Source organism: Ziziphus jujuba, chromosome 3, assembly GCF_031755915.1.
Source record: "Ziziphus jujuba cultivar Dongzao chromosome 3, ASM3175591v1".
Lineage (NCBI taxonomy): Eukaryota > Viridiplantae > Streptophyta > Magnoliopsida > Rosales > Rhamnaceae > Ziziphus > Ziziphus jujuba.
In genome coordinates this window covers 14593509-14619773 of record NC_083381.1, presented here as the reverse complement: position 1 = coordinate 14619773, position 26265 = coordinate 14593509, and the positions used below count along the sequence as shown (strand labels likewise).

Below are 26265 nucleotides of genomic sequence, written 5' to 3'. Positions count from 1 at the left end.
GTCTTTGCTTTAGCAACTTTGCTTGCCCACTAAACCATGGGCATAACAAATTTCTATGCTGAGTTTGATTATGCCAATCTCTTGAGACAGACTGGTAACGCCAAAAGTGGTGGATGTGCAAATCAACTATAGCAAAACTCTGTATATATAATTGGGATGACGTCTAGTTTTTAAACTATATGGGTTGTATATGCTAGGTCCTCAAAACTATTTTTTGTGACAGTTTAAGTCCCCAAACCTGTTAAAACTGTGTGCAACGCAAGGACAACATTAAAATTCCATCCAAATACCTAATAGAAAATGCACATGGTGGCCATTAGCATACTTTCCTCTTTTTTTTATGTCAGTGGCATACCGTGGTGACCATTCTAATTCAATTTGGTAGTGTTTTTTTACTTTGATCCGATGTTCTTATGTTAATTAGTAAAAAGATTCTTTATGCTAGTTGAGAATCTGATAGATCTGCACGTTCATTCACAGCAGGAATGAAAGGGAAAAAGGAAAAAATAAAGAGTTGGAAGAGGAATAAAAAGTAGCTCAATCCCAGAAACATGGCGTCCAAAAAGGTCCCAAAAAAAAAAATAAATAAATAATAGTAATAAAATTTAAAACAGAAAAATTCTTAGCAAGACTAGCTCTGAATCTAGAGGGTGACTGGTTGAATCTGGTATTGGATGTTGTAAAGTATTCGTTTGGGTTGTCATAATACAATATTTTGCTAATTACTAATCGAATTCGAAGTGGCACATCTCTTTTATATTCAAAATATTAAATTACGTTTTTGGAGAAAAGCCTATTGTTCTATTACACTGTAAACAGTCCAATAGGTTGTTATTATTATTATTTTGGACAATGATTGATGGAAACATTTAGTCTAATCCATTTCCATGAGATGTGAGAAGCAGGATCTTTTCATAAGGAAAGAGCTGTTCTTTTCCAAGGTTCCTTTATTTCTTTTTTATTTTCCCATCTTTTTGAATAACGGTAAATAAAGAGTTTATTTTTTGGATATATTATCTTGTATATTTTTTAAATTTTTCTTAATTTAATTAGATATTTTTATGAAACTATAAAAATATAAATACAAAAATATCGGTTGTAATAAAAAAAAATCTTACAATGTAATACACCCTTATTTTTTTAATCAAACTCCGATGATATTTTTTTGGTTTTTATCACATCAATACTTTTACATTTTTCAACAAATAATTAATATTTACTTGTCTTAAATTTTTTTCAATCGATAGCTTCTCTCATTACATATAATATATATATATATATATAATCAAATAAATTATATTAATTGTACAAGGATGGAAAAATTTTCGTGTAATAAATGTATGCAGTAAAAATATTTATCTGAAAGTGAGTTTGATTTTTTATTTTTTTGTGGAAGAGCTAAATGTTATTTTTTATTTTAATTTTTTAATTTAAAAAATATATTAAAGTTATGAAAAAATATTTAATTCTTTAAAATAAGAAAGATAAGATTTTAAAAAAAGCATATTAGAGATGCTTTTAAGTATTAATATTAGTTTCTAATTCTATAAAAGATTTCAAAGGGCCCTAGAATATATTAGTGTCGCATAGAGGAATGCGAGAATGATGGGTGCAAATGAGATGGGTGCAAATGCCTTCAATATCCTCTTTAAATTTTCTATTAGGCTTTTGGATGATATTTTAATTTTATCCTTAAGATGCACAATTTTAATGGGTTTAGAGACTTAGTTGTGATCAAAAAATAGTTTGGGGACCTAATTGATGCAAATCATATAATTTAAGGATTTAGTTTGACAATATCCTTATATAACTTTATTTTATTGTCTGATGTTGTCCATTTTACCTTGGACATTGATAATCTTTAACACAAAAAGTTTTTTTTTTAATTTATTTTTTTAACATGGATTATATATAATCAAATGACAAATCGTCTAATAAAATACTCATGGTAATTGTTATTTAGTAGGTTACATTTTTCATCTTATAATACAAAAGTTTTCTGTTAGACTCAATAGGGCTTATGATGGGTGTCATTGTGGTTTATTAATGGTGATAGGATTTAAAACATTAAGAGTAAATTTGGAGAAGGGAACATAACCATTTTTTAAGAGTGATTAGTAACTTATTTCGTTGGATATCTTGTTTATTTTAAAGTATTTTTCAGATTTAAAAATTAACTTATCTCTACAAAATAGGTAAAAAAAAAAAATACATATTCCTTAATACGGTGGAATAAAGAAGCTAAGAAAAACACATTTATGTAAAGTGAAGATTAGGCTTTGAGTTTTTGATGTTTCACGAAAAAATTTCTATACTTCATTGATTTTGAGCATTAGGTTTCCATCTCTCTCAATTCATCTACAAAAGATAAATTTTTTTTATTTTTTATTTTTAACTTATGATATTCATCTTTTTAACTCCGTCTTTGTCTTGGATGAGAGTGGTTTAAATTCAATTGGGTATGATTCTGAAAGAATTAGAAGCCACTCTTGAAGGTTAGAAAAGGCACTTTAGTCAAAGCACTTTAGTCAAAGCAAAGTGTTAGAGCTGAACTAGAAAATTTGGTGTTGATCAGCAAACTGGGAAGCCAAAACCTGAAGTTCATCACCGAATTAAAAAAGCTGGATTTTACCATTGAGACCTCCAATACTTTTTCTTAGATACCTATATATTAGGATTCTCAACTTTGTATTCTTACTTCAACTATAGTTAAAATTAAATTTACATGATTTATGACTTATTATATATTATTGAATAAATGTATATATAAATATATATATTTTCTCCCCTATTTTCCTCACCGTGCATATTTCACGGTTTGTTATACCTACAGTGTTATTACTCTTGTTTACTTTGGGTATATTTTCCATTTTTTTGGCTTCCCATCACCCCCTATTGCATATTGCAATTGTGAAGTTCCAGTTGGAAGGATATAAATAGTTAAGCTTTCCAATTTTTATGTTGGATGGTTTCCATCAAAATTCTTGGATGTATGTATTTATGTATTTATTTTATTTTTTAGCAAATAAAAAATTATTTCAATTTTTGTTGTGTATTTCATAGATATTGTATATATATATATATATATATTTATATTCAGATAGCAAAGACTATGATAAAGTCAAATGTAAAATTATTTTCTTTTTCAAAAAAAAAAATTGTTAATAATAAGTCTATTTCAGTATTTATTTAAATAACAAAAATAAAGATTTAACATTCTATTTCATAAAATCAATCAAACATAAAATAAAAATAGTATTCTATTTTATAATTTTTATTTTAAAAAATATCTAATTTATTTATGAAGAAATAATGAAATAATTATTTCCAATATCAAAAGCATCCTAAATGAATATCCAGTGGAAGCCTATTCATAGAACCCAACACATGATTTATAAACATAAAAAAGAAAAAAGAAAAACGTTTACAGAGAAATGGACAGCCTGTATGGACTGAATTCCATGTTTTTTTCTCTTCGGAAAAAGGACGATCAGGAAAAAGCTGTGGGGGAAAGGTCACAAGTCATAAATACAAACAAATATTTTTAGTTTTAAAAAGGAAAAAGAGTAGAAAGAGTATTGATTGCTTTACATGCTAAATCTCGGACCAGCAAAAGTTTGCATTGTCAAGGAAAGCAATAAATATTTCACCAAAAAGGATAATTGTAATAGCTGGACAGGTATTTGGCTGTTTTCCAATTGTCAAACTTTGAAAATTTTGCTGTTCTTTCTCCTGATTAGCTTCATGGGTTTAATAATTTTTGATTACTTGGTTTTCAAGGTGCTTTCGGTTGGAAAACTTGTTTTTGCCGTGGTTGTTCCCAAATTGTGACTGAAAACTAATTTTTTCTGTCAAAGAAGACTTCTCTTCTATCATTATTATTATTAGTGTTATTATTTTGTAATTTTGTTTTTCATGATTTTTTAAGGTGATATCTATTGCAAAATAAAATAACTATTTTCTAAAATTAATTATTTTAAATGATTAACTTTCATTGGATCTATAGGATATCGAGTTTTCTTACAGCCTTGATTGGCTATGGGATATGCAGCTCTCTTCCTTTTTTTTTATTTTTTTTTTTCTTGTTGTTGTTGTTGTTGTTGTTGTTGTTTTTGGGTAAATATGCAACTCTCTTCCTTGCAGAGTCTTTCAATTATGTGGTGTGAACTCAGAGAAGTTGACGAAGCTGGGTTTGTATGTCTCGTCCTTTTGCAAAAAGCTATAGCAGTGTACTTCATTGTTACGTATATCTATTAAAAATGTCTAATGTCATCAAAAATATCTTCTCCAAGAAAATAAATAAATAAAAATATGGTTTTTTTTTTTTTTTTGGCTAAAGTAAATAAACATATGGTTATTTATATATTTTGTTGGATCGAACATAAAATGAAAGGTTATAATAAAAATCAGTCCAGTATTTTGGATTAGGTGGAGAAGTACCATTAAACCAATATACTTTTAGCTTTGGTCTCCGGAAGGATGTCTTCAAAAGACAGTATTTTGATAAAATTGTAAAGGTGACAACCTAATCAATCTGTAATTTATAATTTATTAAAATTTATTCATTTAATTAAACGTGTAAAATAGTGATTAATGAATGATTTAATGGCCGGCTGCTACATGGTAAGATGGGACCCCACAAAAGTTTGGAAAGAAATAAATATTCACCAGAAATGTAAATTGTAATAGTTAAAAGTGTTTTGACTGTTTTACAATTATCAACTTGAAAATCAAGTTGTCTCATGATTTGTTACATGTGTTTCATAATTTATGATTAGCTGGTTTTCAAGCTGCTTCCAGTTGGAAAACTCTTTTCTGTGGATGTTCCCAGTTGTGAATGTAAGTCACCTTTGCTGTCAATGAAGACTTTTTTTTTTTATTATTATTATTATTTTGTTTTTTTTGGTCTTCATAAAACTTTTTTAGATCAGATTAGAAATAGAATATCTATTTTATAGAATCAATTATTTCAAATGATTCCCTTTGATTGAATATTTAGAATATCCACCTTTTCTACTGCCTCAATTGGCTATGGGATATCCAACTCTCTTCTCTATTCTAACACAAAGCCAAGTATGCGCCAGTTCCAGTACACCGATAGACCGCTTTCACCTAGCTATTGATCATTGTATTGGAGACAAGTTAAGATGAAAATCTTTTATTCCTATATATTTGATACATTTTCAAATTCAATCATATTTATTCCATATCAGTATATATTCTTCATTTTAAAGAGTAGTCGTTTTTTTAAAAAAAGTTTAGAAATGATATTAAGATAAATTTACTTACAATATTTAAAATATATTTAATTCTAAATTGTTTAAAAATAATCAAATCTAAATTGATTATCTTTAACACATAAATAATTAAAAAGTTAAACTTTTAATTAATTGTTATCAAATTTGATATTTTTGAAAGGTAAAAAAAAAAAATTATTTGTCAGAGCTCAATATTGAATCTAATTCAATATAATATTCAAATACATCAATAAACATAATTATTTTATTTTATTTTTTAATTCCTATATATATATATATATATATTTTATTAGAAATAATGATTTTGTTTATCAAATATACCTTTAATCGAACAGTAATCATGCATAGGTGAATTATATTTTTAATTGTTAAAAACAAAAGTGTCTTCGGCGGAAGAAATGGTCAATGCCGTGTTCTGTGCTTTTTTCTTTTTCTTTTTTTTTTCTGTACAAATTAATTTCAAAAAGAAGTTTTTGTTTACACTAAATTATTTTGTAAAGTAGGATTTGAATCCTTCCACACTAAAATGTTTTTTAAATTGTATGAGAAATATTTATTATTTTTATCGGAATTAAAACAAAATATTTACTTATTTATTTTGTCAGAAAACTTGTTAAGCGATTATATATATATATATATATATATATATCTTCAATAATTTCTAAATCTTAATGGAATTCAATAAATTAACATCGAATTGATTCATATTTCAAACATGAAATGTCTTTTTTTATACTCTTTATTTATTTTTTCAAATTTTCATTTTAAAAGTATTTATAATATGTTTACCATTTCTTTGGACTAGAAAATTTTTTAAAACGTTGAGCATTTTTCGCAAGTTCCATGAAGAGTTTTCAATTTTCAGGTGTGAACTCTGAGAAGTTGACGAAGCTGGGTTTGTATGTCTCGTCCTTTTGCCAAAAGCTATGGCAGTGTACTTCATTGTTACGTATATCTATTAAAAATATCTTCTCCAAGAAAATAAATAAATAAAAATATGGTTATTTATTTATTTATTGGATCGAACATAAATCGAGGTTATAAAAAAAAACCAGTCCTGTATTTTGGGTTAGATGGTGAAGTACTTTTAAACCAAGATACTTTTTGTGAAAATTTATTACATAAAGAGCAAAATACATGAAATAAATTAACTTTTTTGTTTTAACATCATTTACTTTTCTTTTTTTATTATTATTTTAGAAACTTTATTTATACCTTTTTAATTTTATCATTGTATTATCTAAACTTAATATTTTTAAAAAAATATTATTTATTTTTAATTTTTAAAAAAATTAATCTATTAGTTTTTATCAATTTTTACATGTTAATTCTAATAGTTAAAGGCTACAATTATTTCTTTACAATGGTATTTAATTATAAATGTGGATTTTTAGTTTTTAAAAAATTTTTTAACTGTTAAAATTAATTGGTAAAAACTTATAAATAAATTTGTTTTGATATATCTATATATATATATATATATATAAAATACTAAAAAATTATTAATGACAATTTTTAAATAGTAACAAAATTGAAGATATAAATAAAATTTGCTGTTGTTTTTACGTCATTGTTAATTATTCATTTTCTTAATAAATTAAGGAGAGGACTTTAATACTAGATCTTGATTGGATTATCACTACTGATAATTATTGATTATTTATATGATTTTATTATATTATATATAATGATTGTTCACACACAAGAAAAAGAAAAAAAATGTATTACCCATGGATTTTTCAACTACGGTAATTGTCAAGACTCAAATTACTTTTTAGTGACATTTAGCAACAAAGTTCGTTGCGGTTAAAACTTTTAACCATAAAATTATTAATCATAATATAAAGTGACACCATTTATTATGGTTAAAAATAGTAACCACATAATATAGACTTTTAATCACAAAAATTACCATGGCTAATACCTTATTATTTTACAGTGACATGAATGTTTCGTGGATCAATATGTTTATAGTAGTCAAATTTTTGTAAAAAATTATATGTTTCAATGAGTGATATGTATATATATATATATATATATATATATATATATATATATATATATATATATATATATATATATATGTGATATGTATATATATATATATATATATATATATATTTTTAAAAAATTTCTTTTAATGTTTTTATTTATTTATCATTTATATTAATTTTTTTTTCATTTATTTGGATGTTTCAAACTCATAATTTTTTATTTTTTTTATCTATCAGTGAATACTTTATCAATTGAACTAATTAATCTCATTTTAATTTTTTATTTCTAAATTATATGTCCGTACAATAAATACATCTATCATACATTAAAATATATATATATATATATATATATATATATATATATATATATATATATATATATATATATGTTTATATTATTGTTTTATTCAATGAATCAATGCTCAGCTAAAACTTTGAAAGGAGATCTAATCCACCAGTTTATTTCATATATATTTTGTTAATTTAACCGAGAACGTTAAAAACATGTATGATTAAATAAAACAAATTACCAAATGACATCCAAGAAAGGGACAAAATTCTTGAAATAATTGGATTAATCATGGCTCATAAAAAAAACATTCCTAGGCTGTAACTAACCACTTTGGTAAACAACACCCAGTATATGAATTCTTAGATAAATATTTAAAATCAAATGGAAATGATTGATAGAATAAGACATATTTTTTAGAGTGGTTATTGAAAATTAGTCTGACTCATGTATATTTTTAAAGTGGTCATTGAACATTAGTCTCACTCGTGGTTTTTAATTATAGCCATAAAAACAGGAAAGTCCAATTCCAACCGTTTATTACTATGAAACTCATTGCTTTTTGGCCATTCACAAGCAGAAAAAATGTTTGCGTCAATTCTTTCTCATAAGCCAAGAATGGTATTTATATATATATATATATATTTTCCACTAATTCTTTGGTGTAAAATATACTTGTTTAAGTTGTTTTTGTTGTGTATGCATATATATTCCTATGCTTTTGGGCGACGTAATACAAATATCTTTGACATCTTAATGTCTTGTAACATTTGTAGCATGTTAAGTTGGCACGGATAACAACTCAATCCAATAAAAAAAATTTTTTTTATTATATATATATATATGTATGGGATAATTTTATAGTATTTACTGTCTGCATGTGAATTTGAATCAAAATTGATATTTTAAAATAAAAAAATATTAATTTTGTTCTGGATATGCAGTAGTAAAATCGATATTTTTTTTTTTTAAATTATTAGTTTTTATATAAATTCGCATACAGATGTCCACATCATAGTTTCATCTGTGTATAAATATTAGTTTTCCAATGGAATTTTCTATTAATATTTATTTATTTATTTTTTGGTAATAATATTCTGTTTGTTGTATGTAGCTGTAAACATCTTTTTCAAAGTGGCTTTGCCAAGATACGCATGAATCTTAATCTTAATAAATAATGTTTTTGATTATTAGTTTATATATATACTATTATATTCTTATTAATATATATGCTTTTAGTTCTCGATCAGATCTAATGTCGCCATTAACTTACGTGTTTGAGTTTAATACTTTTATTTATTTATTAATTAACAAAAACGTATCGTGGATGTAATTGGTCGAGCTCATGTCAATGCCACAACAGTGTGTACCATGCAAGTATCGCACAAGTTGGGTGGAGTGTCCTACTATTAATTATTTATGTTTTATTATAGAAAATTTTGGCAACAAATGTCAATTTTCAATATGTTCATCGAATTAAGAAAGACTTTTTTTTTTCTTTTTTTTTTCTTTTTGGGTGAATTGAATTAAGAAAGGCTTATGGATTAGTAGAACCTTTCATTTTGATTGTATTGATAATTTGTATTAGTTATTAGATATTTAAGAATAATTTAAGGTTTTTTTAATTTATTTATATTAATTTTTTAAATAGAAGAAAACACTTTATTCTCAAGAGCAATCAGAAAGTAACAAAAAATTCACCCTGGATGAGATAAAGGGTTTTCATTCAAAGGTAATGAATTTGTAAAAGTTCTTTTAATCATCCAATTAACACATCTATTACATGATCTCGTGACTAATGAAGAAGAGCATTCCAAAAATTCAACATCAAAAGCCCATCCACAATCTGACATTCCATATAATAATAATTATTACGATCACAGCATATATTATAATACAGGCCAACCCAATATTGTACTCTAAACTGACTTTTAGAATTTAGTCCAATCCAATAGTGTACTCTAGACTGACTTTTCAAATTTTGAAAGGGTAGTAGTGGTATTTACCCAAAAATAAATAAAAAAAATAAAAAAATAGAAAAAGTAGTAGTGGTGAGATTAATGGATGATGTAGGATAAGACGTATGCAGATATCGGTAATTTTGTCTTACAATTTTGTTACAATTAGTACCAACTTGGACCATATTTGCCAATATAATAAGGGCAAATTTGGCTTCTCTCATTGGGTCCCAATTAACTTGCTTTCCAAGTTAAACCACCTTCAAAATTGATTAATGCTTTGTTTGGGGATGGAAAAAAAATTTGTTTTGGAAACATAATTTAAATATCTAATCACGCATGAAGCTCATCGTCATAGGCTCAACTAATTAGCAAGAAACAGCAGCAAAGAGCTCCTTATTTATTTATTTATTTATTTTCTTTTATCTCCATTATCAAATGTCTAAAACTATAATTAGACATATATGTATCAAATAAACAACTTGTCACATTCTTTGAACCTGATATTTTCTTTGTGATAGGATTTGTACAGCTTAAATAATTATTATTATGATTATTGTTATTATATATTGACAACCAATAAAAACAAACACAAAAGGGTGATATTTTTTCATACCATTAATTACTTTGTAATAAATTAACTTCTAATTATTTTACAATAAAAAAAGAATTACTTTCTGTAAATCGATTTCAACTTCGAATTTGTAGTCTTTTGATGATCTTTTTTTTTTTTTTTTTTTTTTTTTGTTGGCAAACGAATTTTGATAGCTGATTAATGAAAAAAGAATATTAAAAATAAGAACAAAGAAAAACACATGTTAAAGGTTAAGAGCACCTTACTTATAACAGGAGTCCATGTTTCACAGAAAAAAAAAATTCCATTACTTTTAATATTTCTTCTCAAAAAAAAAAAAGAAAGAAATTTTACCATTGGAATTCAAACACCCTCATGGATAAAAGCTGATTCTTTGTCCTAACCAAACCCTTCCCAAGCCCATGTATATATATATATATATATATATATATTAGACAAGTATAATATAATATATAAGTCCGCCTCATTATATGTTATCTCTAAACACAAACACAGTCCACAAAAGCTTTCTCATTTCCCTGAATTTTTAATTTTCCTGATTACCCAAAAAAAAAAAAAAAGAAAAAAAAAAAGGGGTCAAATTCTCTTTCAATTTTGATTTTTCTTTTCCATGTCTAAATAAAATTTAGAACTTTGAAGAACCCAAATCAAATTTTAGAGAGAGAGAGAGAGAGAGAGAGATGCGAAGCCACGGATTAACGATGTCAGGAAGCGATTCCCGCTTCTTCTCCTTCCCAGTGAAACCCGTTAACAAATCGATACCCGACCCGAATCACAACGTCCTTTTCTTTCCGGCCCACCACCACAGACCCATCATCTTCACCACCACCACCACCCGGGATTCAATCGGAACCGTCAGAGTCAAAGCCACAGTCAACGATGGGTTCGTATTCTCCGAGGCTGCCGAGCTGAGCTTCTACGAGCTTCTGGGTATTCCTGAATGGGGATCTTTGGTAGATATCAAGCAGGCCTATAAACAGCTCGCGAGGAAGTACCACCCGGATGTTTCTCCTCCGGGTCGGGTCGAGGAGTATACCCAGAGGTTCATTCGTGTTCAGGAGGCGTATGAGACTCTCTCTGATCCCAGGAGGAGAGCTTTGTATGATAGGGACATGGCTAAGGGTATTCACCTCGCTTTCTCTGCCAGAAAACGATACCAAAAAGATGAGGTATAATTTTTTTTTTAACTTTTAATTAAAAATGTGATTTTTGTTGATTAATGTGTTTGTCTGATTGTTTGTTGTGGATTAATTTATCTGGGTTTTGGGTATTCATCAATTTCTTGGAGGGGATTGATTGTTTGGAAAATCTGAGTATTTTCTTCAAGAAACTATTATTTTTTTGAATTATTATTTTAAATTTAAAAATTGGGTTTGAAAAAATTGTTTCATTTTGTTGTGTTTTTCTTTTGGGCTGTTTTGTTTGAATTTCTTGGTCAGGAAATGGTTGCTTTTTCTTTTTTAAGTTTATGGTTGGTTTGAATACGCAACTAGTTTTTTTACTAGAAAAAGTAAAGGACGATTTAGAAAAAGCAAGAAATTATAACATTCTTTAATTAAAAAATAGGTTGAAAGGAAGCAGATGGGGCAGTAGAGAACCCAGCTTGTATTTTTTGTTTTGGTCGTCCAGGTAGAGAAAGAGAACCCACCTTGACTTGGCAAGGTATTGTAGAAATTCAGCTGGCGGCTTTAGTATTGTCAGTCGTACTGTGGAATATATAAGATTGAATATTATAAACAGTGTTTGAATTCCTTTAACAATTTTCATCATTCTTAAGTCTTTTTTTTTAATTATTTTTGTTTGGTAAAGCCTTAGATCTTGATTATTGTGTATGAATTAAATAATGCCTCAACAACTTTATTTTTGTTTCAACATGTTCTCAAACCTTGTCCCAAGTCCTAACCATTTATTTTAGTTCTTTCAAGTTGTTGTCTAATCTGGTTTTCATATGAATTAAAAATATTCATATGTGACTTAATATCCTTGAATGAGGGATATAAGCTTCCTATTTTTCCATCTACCTATTTATGTTGTTAAGAAAGTTTATCAAAATATATCATGAGGTATAAACCTGCCTTTTGTTTTTAGTCTAGAAGATAGGTTGAAGTAAGTGCTTCCTTTTCTGGGTGATTTTAACACTTTCTGCTTTGGTTTCTTGTGTTATTCTATATTTTGGCTTGTATTTGGAGATTTTATCTCAAGAGTTATAGAACTTTCATATTTTTATTTTTATTGTTCATTATGTTTGAAGTTACTTGCTCTTCAATTCATCAATCTCTCACGTGTTCATGAGTGTTTCAATCTTTTCACTAAAGAAAGCTACTTCCTCCATGCTATTACAACTGGCTGAACATTTCAAGTATGGCTGTGCTTCTGGTTGCTAGAAATTGGGGGGTCATTTGTATAGTTATATAATCATTTGCACTTCGTTTTGTAGATTTGTGTCTTCTCTTTTTTTGTTCTGTATTGACAAAAGAAATTTGTGATTTATTTGGTACAAGACTCTTTTAGTCGTGGTATCAAATGGTGAACCAGCTTATATTCATCTGTGCTGTTCTTTGTACTCAGGGCATGGAGGAGAAGAGTGAATGGAAATATCGTTGGCAATCTCAGCTGTCAGAGCTTAAAAGAAGAAGCACGAACAAGGATATGACGGGAAACATGTCATGGGGAGCTCGAATGCGGCGCCGTAGGGAAGAATCCTACAATGGATTATAGATAGGTCCTCTTTTCATCTTTGTATATACCCATTCAGTCCACGTATCTTCCTACCTCTGCATATATAATCTGCTTTCCATTGGCTCTACCAATAAAGAGAAAAAGTACTTCCATATGCCAAACAGATGGCTTAGTTAAACCAAAAAAAAAGAATGTGAAGTTTAACCTCTAGCCATGTTAAACATAATTATAGGAAAACTATAGTGTACATATATGGTTATGAGAGTACTTTTTTCCCTTTTTTCTTAGAGTCATCAACAATTTTCTGTGTTCCTTTTGTTCATGTGGGGAGTGAATGTTGTGAATATGACTCAATTTTGATGCAATTAATCTGGTTTTTATGGGTTTGATTGGATTGTGGATATTTGAGAAAGGCTAATCCTCCTGCTTGGATGAATTTCTCTTATCGGTAACGAGGTTGCTTACCCAACATTTACCAAAACAAAAAATGGATGTTTGCTTGTAATCTACCCTGTACTGTAAAACATATTTGGTTAAGTAACTTCTAGAATTGGTTAGGATGTCAAAATATCAAAATTTTAGGCTAAACAGATTCTTTTGCAAATCTTGACGAAGTCTTTCTTCCTTCAAACCCTCCAACGCACCATTAGAAAAAACTTCTTTGAGCATTATGTGTGTTATATAACCTCGTTTTTTTGTTAAAAACCCCTTGATTTTGATTGATGAAAAACCAATGTGCATCCACAGAAATTGATAAGCACAAGAGGCAATTCATGATGGCGGGTGATGTGGCAGATGAGTTAAAGTTGAACTGGTGTGAACCACACAACTTTTTTCCTGTCCTTTCAAATTTCTCAATAATATCTAGTCCTTTTCACCGTTTAACCTTTGGCCTTCTTTACCCTTTTTTTTATTTATAAAAACCCGACCTTTTTACTGTATTCTACAGTTCTCTGTCTGACAAAACAATTTTGTCCATGTATACTAAAAGTAATAATCTTAAATTCCCACCGAAGAAAATGACAAATAAAAATATTTATGCCAAATAAAAAAGGATTTCTACTGGTGTTCTACTACTCATTTTGAGCTGTTGACTACCTCTGGGTGCATTTCAAAGTCATTTATGAGTTTCTCAATCCTTTATGAGTGGTTATGACTTTTTATTTCCTTTTCATAATTTCCTTTGTTGAGTGTTTGGTTGTGAGTACAAGGACAAATTTCCTTGGAATTAGTTTATGCACGGTTCTAGAGGTGTTAAGTGGGCCACTAATTGATTGAGAGGATGTGCTTTGTGGTATTAATTTGTTTGAATAGCTTGCCTCATGAATAATGCATTGATATGAAAGGGCGCTTCCATGACTGTCTGTGTTAGAAAAGCTACAGCTTCATGGCTTGATATGGAGTTTGGGACCCTTTCGATTTTGTCTCTTGATGTTATAGTATTATTTTTCAACTTATTATTGAGGCCACAATATATGCAATTTATGAGGAAAAATGAGATCCAAGTGTGGGTGCCAAAGGCTTTTCAAATTAATCTCTACCTTGTGTAGTGACAACAAATGAAAGAGTTAATATTGTAAATAGACTTTTTGAATTATTTTTTGGAAAGTCATCTTTCTCATCTCACATACCATGAATTATCACCCTTTTTTTTTTTTTTTTTAAACAATAAATTTTCCCTCATTTTAGTATTTTGAACCCGTGATTTATGAGCCAGTGTGTAGCTTTATCAACCCAGAAAAACTAATTTCACCAACAACAATTTACCAACATCTACTATCCAAGTTTGTAACTCGAATTCTAAAGTGTTCCAAACAATATGAGGTTAGATTAAGATACTACTAATTTCTTGTTGTTCTTATACTGACTTTTAGACACATAAATACTCATTCATTTGGCCCTATAAAGCTCAAATAAAAAGAAATAAAAATTTGATGAAACTCGATTTTACATTATCTTTTGCTAAGTCAAACGCTGGAAGATTGAAGTAAGTTTGAATCCCCACTTGGATGTGTCCATTGTCTGAAAGCTTTTGTCAAGACCTATAAAACGAGTAGATTAAACTAGTAGATATTTAATTAATATGGTCCCATATAGATTTGAAATCTTTTCTGGAATTGATCAAATTAGTTAGATTCATACAGAGGATTGATTAATGAATTAAGATGAGTGATTTTTCTGTCAAAATAAATAAATAAATACAAGATAAACGATTTTTCTCACGGGCTTTGGTGGTCACAGTCTATTATCAACCAAGATGGGTTGGGTCTCAACATCCCTTCCCAAGGCCCAAAAAGATAAGACGGGTCTCTTTTCCGTAATTCTTTTTCTTATAATTTTAACACAACATCGAATCAAAAATCTTTGATAACTGAATATATATATATATATATATATATATCAAAATTATTTTTACAACCAATTTGAAATTGTTTATTATTCGCTTTCGCATTTTTCGTAATTTCTTGAAATAATAAACATTAGCATCGATATATGCCCTGAACATATATTAAAAAAACACCAACATAAAAGAAAAAACCAGAGCAATTCTTTTGGTCTTCTGGAGCACAGTCTTGAGAGCTGTGAACGAGAGCTTTTCACCTTCAATCTCTGCGGGTCGGTATTCTCTCTCTCCGTTTTCTCTTTTTATGTCTTTATTGAATTTTATTCTTCATTTTCGTTTCGATTTTTTGATTCTACAATTCGCAATATTACTTAGGGTTTTCGTTTCGGGTTGGGGAAAAATTTGGGGGATGGGATGCTTTTTTTATTTTTTAAAATTTTGATAGTTAGGGTTTTAATTTCTTCATTTGGGGGAAAGATTTCGGGTTCATTGGTGGCTTTTCTGTTCCTAATTGTAATGGTGATTACAGCTTTGTAGAACTTCACCACTCAGTCATAATGCCTATCTATAGTTTGTTGGTACAAAATCAATGATTAGTTATTAGCTGATATGGTGAAACCGAGTATGTGTTGCTAATCCACAAATTTTATATATGCCTGACTGCATCATAAAGTAATTAAACTCACCTGGCAATATTTTGTTGTTTTGTTCAAAATCGTGGAGGTTGATAAAGGGTGAGCCTTGTTACTTGGTGGCCATTATTGTTTGTTGTTCTTAATCTGGTGCGCTGTTGTTGTGCTTGCATCATCTAAGGCATGATGGAGGATATGTCAACAAATGATTAATGGGTGCTTTTCTCTGTAACTCTTACGTTTGTTTGATTTGATTTGATTTTTTATTTTTATTTTTTTAAAGAGGAAACATTACTTTATTGATAAGAAATATAAAAGTTTTTGTTATCCATATTGTTGTGTTTAAATTGGTCATGGCTGCAAAAGTCAAATGATTTAAGAGTGCCCAAGTGAGAATGCAAAAGTATTATTTTACTTTTGGCTTGCGCAACAAAGCTAGAAAGCCTGGGATTAGTTAAAAACAATAATTGAGCCTAAAATAAACTACATCAGCGAGAAATTCCTCCCTAACTTGCATGTTTCAGTAATGTCTTCTGTGGAAACACCTAATCCATTCTAGTCTGATTGTCCTGTAACAGAGGCAGACATGGCTATGCGCCTGTTTTCTACTCTTAACCATGGCCGGGTTGAGAAGTTTCTCTCAGAGTCCACCAAGGTAATTTTGCCTTCTTAAATGTATTTTTTGTAAATGTACGTGCTGCCATTATGTGCATCTAAAAGTTTATGGTTTGCGTTCGATACAGCTGAACTCGATAAGGGCATTTTCTGTAGGACGAGGAGGACAGGGAAAAGTGGGTAAAGCTGCTTTACCTGAGTCTGGGGGTGCCCAAGCCAAGCAAGAGTATGTCTTTGTACTGCTATTACCCATTTTTGCTTATATACTTAACTCTTATGGTTGTATATGTTTTTATATATTCATTGGATTTTTAGTACCCAATTTGGGATTTGGTTTTTGTGCAGATCTCATTTTTACTTTGGAGCTTTTGTGGATGCATTCCTGATGAGAATGAAGAAGAACAAAGATCTTCTCAATAACAGGAAGATATGGTCTCGGAGATCTACTATTTTGCCAGAATTCGTTGGTTCTACGGTGCAAATTCACAATGGAAAAAATTTCATTCGTTGTAAGATTACTGAAGAAAAGGTTGGTCATAAATTTGGAGAGTTTGCTCTTACACGAAAACGAAAGCCTCATGCTAAACACACAGGATCAGGAAAAAAGGGTGGTAAATCAAAAAAGTAAAAGTCTATGTACATGCGCATGATGTACGTAGAAAGCATGATTTTACCTGTCCTAGTTACCTGAGGAGCTCAAAGAAGCTCTTAAGGAATCAAAGCTGTGACAAGCTGGCTGAAGATCAGAAAAGCATCTTGGATGAATTGTTAGGTTGGGGTTTCTCTCTGGACAATTTTCTTCAGTTATGGTTATTGGGAATTTTGACTGACAGATGAATTAGCGGTTTTGCTTTTTACCATCGATTTAACTTTTTGAAATGGAATAGGCTTAAAGGAAGCAATCTTTTTTTTCTTGTCAATGTTATGATGGATTTTGTTATTTGGGTTTACAAGGATACAGCAGAGCCATATTACATTAACATGTAATTGTATCCCCATCTTCGTAATAATTTGAGGTAAACATGTTTAGCCATTCATTGTGGAAGCTTATGTTACATTTTTTCCTGGGCAGGTTGAGGGGGCTGGGTGACTGGCTAGGCTTATGTTAAAAATTTGTTTTTTTTGTTTTGTTTGTTTTTTTTGGTGAAATGTAACTTCCTTTAGTTGTAATGGACGACTGGAACTAACTAGATTGGAGGCCCTACTCCAAAATGTGACTTGTCCAAACTTTACTATTCTTTCATTACCGAGGTTGCATTTTCTGAACAACTATAAAGGAGTACACCTATTCCCCTGTGATATTTTTTTAAATATCTTCAGGATTAGAGGTTGAGAGAATTGGTTGGGAGTTCTACCTACTGGTTTCAAAAGCTGTCTCTTCCTATAAATATATGCTATAAATATATACCATATATATGAGCATGTCAGAATTAATACTTGGCCCCACAATGACATGGGATAATCAGTTTCATTTGCTTTCTAGGTCGCGTCCCCATTTTGCCTGATCTTGCTCTATTCTCAAAAATCCTTCCTTCTACTTGTTTTGGTCAAGGAATTATTATTATTATTATTATTATTATTATTATTATACCACTACTACTATTTTAAAAAAGAAACACGATATTTAGTTTTTTATTTTTGGATAGAAACAGGATATTTAGTTTGTTCTCTAAGAACAGGTAGGTGAAAATTTGATGTGTATGGGGTATATGCCAGGGTCAAGTATTTAAGTACCTTGTTGGTCTTGGAACTTGCAAAATAAAAAGCATTGGCTGGCTAGCTCTTTACCCTGAAAATGTTCTCATTCACATGGTAAGGGGCCAGCAGTTTGCAGCCAAAACTTTACTCCCATATTAAATTTCTGCTCCCATTACCGGCCTTTAAAGAATACAGATATGGCAACCGTTTCACCGACTTTTGTATGACATTACATGCTATTAAAAGCCGAATTTGATATTAACTTCTACATGCGATCATTATATCATTAACAAACTATTTATCATCAAATATGCAACATATAGAATCTACATATTTTAATTATGCATTAATTTATGGCCATCCAACGTGTATAAAATTAAAATCATTTACATTTAATATGATAATTAAAAATGACAATGAATGATATGGTGTAATTGATACAGATAATACTTTCTCTTCACTGGAAAATATTTATATGACATTACATGCTACCAAAAGCCTAATTTGACATTGCTGTATTTTACTTGGTCCTGTAGAAATGAAAAGATCTTCTCTGAATCCAGCCCTAGCCGGGATTTGTTGCAACGTTTCAATTTACTTTTAGATGATTTTTTTTGAACCTGGAAGAGTTAAGCAGTATTCAAAGTAGCAGAACAAAGGAACGGTGGATTTCTCCTCAAAGGTTGGTGGAAAGTCAACACTGATGCGGCTTTCTGCAATGATCAAGCTGGGATTGCTTTTGTTGTTAGAGACTGGAGGGGGCAGGTCATGTTTTGTGATTCTAAACGTATCTGCTGAGGTTCCCCTGTGGAGGCTGAGGTGAAAGCGTTATCTTGGGCAGCTGAAGTGGCCGAGAGGAGGAATTGGAAAGATCTTTATTGGTCTTTGGACTGTAGAGAAGCTGTGAATGATATTCTTTAATTTCCTTGGAACATCCTGTGGTGTGGGAAACAAGATATGATATTATTTACCTTAGATCTATTTTTGAGAAGGAGAAATGGTGTTTGTCCTGGAACTGCCAGAAATTCCAATAGGGTGGCTGACTTGCTGGCCAAGAAAGCCCTTCAGACAGGGTATTCTTTTGTTTTGTAAGGATGCCCTTGGAAGTAACCTCTCTTTGTAATCCCCTCCCTTTCTTGGGAGGTGTTTTTGTGCCTTATGCAATGAAGTTTTTATTAACCAAAAAAAAAAAAAAAAAAAGGGAAAAAAGCCTAATTTGACATTGAATTACTACCACACCATGGGGGACCAAGTTTCAAGTCTTCTGTCCGTAACGACCAATTGGCAACATTTATAATTTCTCTCTCCCTGTCATCCTAAGTACAAGCATTGAAAGTAACAGTAGTAGTGAACAAAAAGAGTCGTGGTTTTCAGCTCCATCTCTATTCTCCAAGCCAAAGATCTTCGGTTAAACTCTTTTTTCTTTTTTATAAAAGTAACAAATTTTTATCTTGAAGAATTAATATAAGATTTTTTTTTTCTCCCCCTTTTTTATAAATATCTTTGGGATATTACTCAAAACTTTTGTTGAGGTTGTCGACTATTAGAGACCGATTTCAAGTGCACAGTTTGTAAATCTAAAGAAAATTTGGAAATTTGAACTTTATTAACATAAAATTATTCTTTTTCTTCTTGTTAATTATAATTTCATGGAAGTTTGTCATATATTTCTTTTATAAGGTGACAAATACTTCTCTTTTCATAGAAAATTAAAAGAAACAACAACAAATATAGAGTTGGAACATATATATGCCAGAGCCATAAAGTACATATCAAATGAAGCCTATTCATAGCCTCATCACACTCACACATTTCACCTCATTCAATGGTATTCTCAAGCAGTAAATCATTCTTTCTCAGCTCAGATTTGAGCTCCAAAATTTCACCTTCTGGCAAAATTACTGTCACCAATATTCCATCGCCACCATTTTTGCCAGAACCTATAGGAGGCCCTGGAAGCACAAGAACAACACCTTTATCACCAACACCTTGAATAGTATAACTAGCAAATATTGGTTTATGTCCTTGGAATTCCAATCCATACAGATCAGCTTCTTGGAAGTCCACAAATGTCAGATTTGCTCCATAAACAACGAAATCAGAAACTCCCTGATCTTTCTCTACAGCTTCTTTAATCTGGGTTGTCTCATCTATAGCTTGATCAACAAGAAATTTTGCCAATTTGTTTGGATCTGCATCAGGAACAGAGATATCAGTTTTAACCGTGCTTATTGTCAGACTGTTGCTTAGCTTCCCACTCTTGTGCTTTTTGTGATCATTTTTGCATATTGAAACAGTTTTGGGTTCAGAACCATCTTGTCTGATTGTGGCTATGGATTTCCAAATTATAGCACAGAGAGACTCAAAAATTGGACCCATTACTTTCATTTGGAAGTGGGTTATCTGGCTGGGTGTGATGGTGAATGAAAACAACTCCATCTTTGAGTTATTGGGAGTGATCCAATGGTCACCAACCGGGTCGACCCGTTTCAATGAAAGTGGTAATTCTTTGGCAATTCCTGGTGAGTTTTCAAAATTTTCTAGCTCTGTGTTCGGTGGGGGAGCATTTGGTTGATAAAGAGCCATGATTTGGCCCCATCTGTTGATGAAATCTATGGCCGAGAATGCATCTCCAAGTACATGTGCCCAGCTTAGGCCAAATGCTAAACCTCCACATTTGAAGTATGTTATCTGCAAAGAAATTTTTTTTTATTAAAAAAAAAAAAAAAAAGGCTTAAAAGCTAATATCATATCAGCTAATTACCAAAGCTTAATGCAAATGAAGTAAAATTTTCAAATCTTGTCAACAGTACCTTTATCCAAACAGACTTTTACAGGGCATACATTTCCTGAATATTTTTGGAACATTTGGCATTGGGTAAGAAAATAATTACAAACTTTTAAAACTCTGAATCTGAAGATTTTGTTTACACTTTTTCAAGCTCATAACTTTTCTCAGATTTAATTGCTTAGTCATTAAACTTTCGAGAACTCCTACCTAGCTACCTACCTCAAAAGGCAAAAATATCTAACGATATTTCCATCTTTATAAAAATAAAAAAAATAAAAAAAAAAGAAAAAGAAAAAATTGTTTGAGCTCTTGGTTCTAAATCACATGTAATCTATGAAATATATTACCCCAATTACATGTAACATGTAAAGTACAATCGGGGTATATAGATTGTATTAACTGTATTTGAAAGGGTTGAGATTGAAAGCCGTGAATGAGCATAACATAAAACTTTGATCCTTTTTCCCTTTTAAGGTCTGTCTATACCCTATAGTCCATAGAGGAGTTTGGTTTAACCAACTTTTAATAAGAATAAATAATTAATACCTTCTTTCTATAAATAACAACACTAGCTGGCGACTAAAAGTAGTTGTATAATAATAATAGTAATAAAACAAACGAAGAAACTTAATAACAACTTATACTAAAAAGGTACATACAATTCTTGAAGAAAAATTATTGGTAAACTAGCTACAAGTCAAAGAACATCAAAGACTTACCATTTATTTATATAAAAAAAAAATTAAAAAAAAAATTTCCGTTCCATATTTACAAAAAAGGGTACGCTGTTTGTTTCTAAAGATTTTTACGATTAGCTTCCAACTACATGCATATACATTACCTTTTCTCTCTTTTCAATATAAACATGATATGCTGTTCTTAATTGCTTTATGATTATCTAAAAATCTAGGAAAAACAATCCAGTCTTATAGCTTGTTTGAGATGCTAGACCGCACTAGATTGGATGAGGCTATTTTAAATTTGTTCCAATAAAAAATTTAAGTCTTTTAGTCTAATCCACTATAGTCCAATAATATCTCAAAACAGATTCAAACTTAGTGCAGAAACTTTTCTTACCTGCAAGAGAACTGGGGGAGAGAATGAGAGTTCAGGACCAATAACTTGCTGAGAAACAAGCAAGTTCTGAAGAGAAGACCAATCCTTCATCCCTAGCCATTCATCAATGGTTCTATCACATTGAGCTTCAATGAACCTGGCCCCACAATCGTTACACTTGATATATGGTCTCCCACCATCTGATCTTCTAAACCTCCCGCAGGTGTGATAGTACTCATTGAACCAAGTAAACATGGTTTCCTTAATATGATGAATGGTTAGCCCTTGGACTGCTTGGCTATCAAAGAAGTAAACACCTCTAAGATAGTGAAGCTTCATGGCCAAGTCCATGCTACTTAGCTCATGAACCACATCTGTACCACTTACTTTGCCTGGTCCCACTGAGGAAAGCTTGAAACCATAGACCAAACTTTCTTCCTTAGAGAAAACCATATTGGGGCTTGTGTTTGGGAATGAGGAAAATAAGAGAAAAAATTTGTGAATTGGACAGAGTGGGAATTTTTTTGTTTTTTTTGTTTTTTTTGGGTCCTTCTGGGTGTAGGAAGGGGTGTCAAATTGAAGGGGTTTTATGAAGGAAGAGATTGGGGAAGGGAAGGTCCATGACAGGTAGGGGATTTAATGGGGTTGTATTGTTTGTCAGATTCCGATTGGTTTGTACAGTGAGAACCGTTGGAGAGCCTTAAGCTTGCATTTAAGTTCGCCTGCATGATTAAAATTATATCATTTATATATATATATATTATTTATCAGAATGATCTTGTATTATTATTTACCCAAAAAAAAAAAAAATGAACATGTATATATCAAAGTGATTAATTTAAGCATATCAAATCAGAATTCCAATCATGATTCATATATATGAGGTTGGTGAAACAATTTTGGGTTGAGAAAAATACTAGAAATTTGAACCATATGGTCCATGTATCTTCCTGAGTAATAAAAGGGATTTTAGTTTTTTCAATAAATATGTATTTGTTTTTGTTGCGAATTTAGATTCCATTACGTAAATTGAGAAGATTGCGGCTACATATGCTAACTAACATCAATTTCTTTTACTTTGAAGCTGATCTACCTTTCATTAAATAATATATTGCCGGATAATTATTTCTTGTTAGTTTTGCATTTTATTGCTTATAGGGTCACTTGGCTTTTAATTAAGGACACCTAAAACAATTAATAATAATATATAACAACAACAAAACAGTGGATTCGTATAAGAAATATAATAAGTTGTGTAGTGAAATGAAAGCTTTTTTTTTTGGTGAATTAGTAAAATGAATGCTTGAAATGCTATTAGACAATAGAGCAGGAGATTTTGAGCATGTAGAGAAAATGTTAGTTGAAAAAGATTTATGAAAATATCAAAAGGAATAACTAATTTTTTCTTCTAAGAATGAAGACAAACAAGCTGATCATCTAGTTTAAATTACACGTATGCCTGTTGCCCTCAATTGTTTTCTTTTTAGCTTCCACTAATGATCTTCGAAGTATTATATATATATGGCTCCCTTATTGTTTACATAAAAAAAATAATAATAATAATAAAAAAACGAAATGATTAAGACCTGTCAGAAATTGGCGTGCAAATTAGCTGTGTTAAGAACAATTAGTATAGTTTTCAAAAACATTTTTCTCTATATATATATATATATATGTATGTATATTTATAAATACAAAAATCCGCCATTATTAGGTACTAGTAAGCTATAGGCTGTAATAGATGGTAATATCGATGAAGTAGATGCAAATATAGAGTGGTATAGATATAGAGAAGAATATAGCTTTGTCTGATTCGATCCCAGCAAAATACTAGCTAACTTGTAAGAAAAAATAAAATATTAATTTTTTTACCGTATGAATATCTACATAATTTTTCAATGTGGATATAAAAATGATAATTATTATTATTATTATTATTATTATTTTATGAAACTGTGCGGATATTTGCATTTTAAAAAGATTTTATATTTCTAAAAAGACTTTTATATTCTATATAGATTAATTTTTACGTAGTTTACAAATACCACATCAAACTATTCCACTACTAAAAAGCTTTTCTGTTCAAAAGTAGTTGTGTATATCATGTATTTTTTGGAAATTTTATCCGAGCAAAGAAACCCTGCTATAACAAACTTCAAGGCAGCTGGGTTGATATGTAACAGTTGGTCGATTAATTATTATGTAATTGCCATTTATATTATATAGATGATACAATATTTGATTCACAAGATAAAGCAAAATACTTTTTTATTTATAGTGTTATTAATTAGTCAATGTAATTTTCAACAAATACTATAAACTAATATATTATATATATTTTTTAAATTCCAACACAAAAAAACATAAATAAATATAAAATTGATGGCTAAAAGAAAAAAAGAAAAGCTTAATTAAGTTAGAAATTCACACTTCTTTTTTTTTTTTTTTTCGTTTAAGAATTTTATATTGAGTTAAAGATGATAATCAAAAATTTTCTTTTACAATATTAATCTGTTGACACTCATTGGCATTGAATTTAATTTTTAAGATTTGTATTAACAATATTATATAATTAGGAATATATATGATCAAAATTAAGAAACATTTTTGTTTTAATTTATCAAAAACAAAAATCTTAATTTATCAAAAACAAAAATCTGACTCCAGTCAATAAAATTTTAATAGTAAAATATCAATTTCATGAGAAAATAATGAAGCATATTGCAATACCAAAATTTAGATAAAAAAACGAAATTACAACGTAGTAGTTATACTCTGTGCAAGGGGTGCTACTGGCCTACTGCTGGGAGGGGTCAAATATGGGTGAAGAGAAGAAGAAAATAAGTTATGAAAATAATAATAATTAAAAAAAGGGAAAGAGAGGTAAATGTAAAAGAAGAATGTGCAGCATTGCAAAAAAAAAAAAAATATATATATATATATACACATAAAATGTGCTGATTTTAAACTTTTCCTTTCACCATTGAAAATCAAAATTGAAAAGCTTATTTATGTAATTTTTCGGGGACCTGAAAATTTGAAAGAGCTGTGGCATTTCACTTTTTATATATAGTTATAAATATATAAGATTTTATAGGGATTGGATTAAGTCCAAACCCCAATATAGGGACTGTATAGACCACGAATTCAGTAAAAGGCACTTTCAAAGAGGTGGCTGTTTATTAGGTTTTTTGTATGTATTTTAGTTTTTTCTAGTTTGAGGGTGTTGCATCTTAATTAGACTGTCAAATTTAAAATGTTGCACTTGAAGTTTTTGATTTTAAAATCATTGCATTATTAATGTACGAATGAATTTAGCTATCAGTGGTTAATAGCTTTGTCCTATACCATCGGGTTTTGAAATGTATATTTAAAAATTTTACCCAAAAAAAAAAAAATGTATATTTAACAAAATAGTACCTTCTAGTCTGACAAAAACTAGAGGTAATTAATATACATAATGTAAAATAATATTGATGCATTTAGTACCTTGTCATTTAAAGTTTTGCACATCAGTAGGATCTTATAATTATGATATAAATGTATTTTAGCACCAATCACCTACAATGTCACTAAAACTGTTAATCATCTTTAGCCAAAAGTACAATTTGATCACATGACAGTAATTTCAATTCTCAAATAGTGCTTTAGCCCTACTTGCAATTGTTTTAAGCCATGCAAATTCATGCCCAACATGCTTAAAAAGTGCTTTGCTATTTATTACTCGTAGTTATTGAACTTGAGTTTCCATTTTTCTTTTTTTCTTGTTTTTTTCTTTCTCTTCTCCCTAGCCTTCGTAGTGATGGATTTGACAATGCTTCCTTACTTTTTGTAAAAGAGGTTTGGTATTTCTTAATGTGTATATTAGAAAATTTTAATTTTTTGCCAACAAAAGGAAAAAGATGAATGATAACGATGTCTTACTTTATTAGGTTGTTCCCTCATCCAATATCAATCATTATTAATATGGCATTCAACAGAAAAAAAAAAAAAATCATTGTTAAATGGTACACATTTTTTTTTTTTACTAAAATAAAATTTTACTAAGAAGCAAAAACAGAAGAACAATCCAACTAAATAAATGAGAGGTTGAAGCCAATTCGGAGTTGGACCCTCCCTCATCTATATTTCAGTAAAATCGCTAGGCACTGCATATCTAGCTAATTCATGACCTGCTTTATATATCAATGAACCTATTCAATTTCCCTGTACTATTTTCTACCAAGAAATTCAATCAAGACCAAGATTATCATATCCATAGAGTAAATCAAATCTACAGTGGTCTTTGAATTATTTTATGTTAAGTTGTCATTTATTTCCAAAGCTTAAACGGATGAATATATCAAACTTATT

General features: G+C 29.7%; 3 protein-coding genes across 6 annotated transcripts; 2 read left to right on the top strand and 1 right to left on the bottom strand.

Annotated features, from left to right (window-relative positions):
* Positions 1 to 10542: 10542 nt before the first annotated feature.
* Positions 10543 to 13162, top strand: LOC107422310 (chaperone protein dnaJ 20, chloroplastic). 2 transcript variants are annotated; one of them, XR_007241937.2, is made up of 3 exons: positions 10543 to 11266; positions 11664 to 11759; positions 12666 to 12804. XR_007241937.2 is itself a non-coding variant. In XM_016031745.4 (2 exons), exons 1-2 carry the CDS (start codon positions 10778 to 10780, stop codon positions 12813 to 12815), a joined length of 639 nt encoding a protein of 212 aa, XP_015887231.2. In that variant the 5' UTR covers positions 10549 to 10777; the 3' UTR covers positions 12816 to 13162. The 2 variants fall into 2 exon arrangements, 1 of the variants encoding a protein (XP_015887231.2); XM_016031745.4 differs by lacking the exon at positions 11664 to 11759 and having other exon boundaries at positions 10549 to 11266; positions 12666 to 13162.
* Positions 13163 to 15199: 2037 nt separating this feature from the next.
* LOC107422276 (small ribosomal subunit protein uS19m-like) lies at positions 15200 to 17404 on the top strand. Of its 3 annotated transcripts, none has more exons than XM_048477143.2 (5): positions 15200 to 15392; positions 15934 to 15968; positions 16331 to 16407; positions 16496 to 16593; positions 16713 to 17404. In XM_048477143.2, exons 2-5 carry the CDS (start codon positions 15965 to 15967, stop codon positions 16993 to 16995), a joined length of 462 nt encoding a protein of 153 aa, XP_048333100.2. In that variant the 5' UTR covers positions 15200 to 15392; positions 15934 to 15964; the 3' UTR covers positions 16996 to 17404. The 3 variants fall into 3 exon arrangements, with proteins under 3 accessions (XP_048333100.2, XP_048333099.2, XP_048333101.2); XM_048477142.2 differs by having other exon boundaries at positions 15844 to 15968; XM_048477144.2 differs by lacking the exon at positions 15934 to 15968 and having other exon boundaries at positions 15202 to 15392.
* Positions 17405 to 19796: 2392 nt separating this feature from the next.
* Positions 19797 to 22486, bottom strand: LOC107422281 (protein ECERIFERUM 26-like). The gene is made up of 2 exons (XM_016031710.4): positions 21934 to 22486; positions 19797 to 20756 (listed from the first exon to the last, which is right to left on the bottom strand). Exons 1-2 carry the CDS (start codon positions 22363 to 22365, stop codon positions 19884 to 19886), a joined length of 1305 nt encoding a protein of 434 aa, XP_015887196.3. The 5' UTR covers positions 22366 to 22486; the 3' UTR covers positions 19797 to 19883.
* Positions 22487 to 26265: the final 3779 nt, after the last annotated feature.

Bases quoted from the DNA above. Each gene is read 5' to 3' on its own strand.
- LOC107422310 (XM_016031745.4), top strand. From the start codon at position 10,778: ATGCGAAGCCACGGATTAACGATGTCAGGAAGCGATTCCCGCTTCTTC. The intron at 11,267-12,665 runs GTATAATTTTTT...CTTTGTACTCAG, and splicing joins AACGATACCAAAAAGATGAG to GGCATGGAGGAGAAGAGTGA.
- LOC107422276 (XM_048477143.2), top strand. The intron at 16,408-16,495 runs GTAATTTTGCCT...CGTTCGATACAG, and splicing joins TTCTCTCAGAGTCCACCAAG to CTGAACTCGATAAGGGCATT. The intron at 16,594-16,712 runs GTATGTCTTTGT...GTTTTTGTGCAG, and splicing joins GGTGCCCAAGCCAAGCAAGA to ATCTCATTTTTACTTTGGAG.
- LOC107422281 (XM_016031710.4), bottom strand. From the start codon at position 22,365: ATGGTTTTCTCTAAGGAAGAAAGTTTGGTCTATGGTTTCAAGCTTTCC. The intron at 20,757-21,933 runs GTAAGAAAAGTT...ATTTCTTTGCAG, and splicing joins CTCCCCCAGTTCTCTTGCAG to ATAACATACTTCAAATGTGG.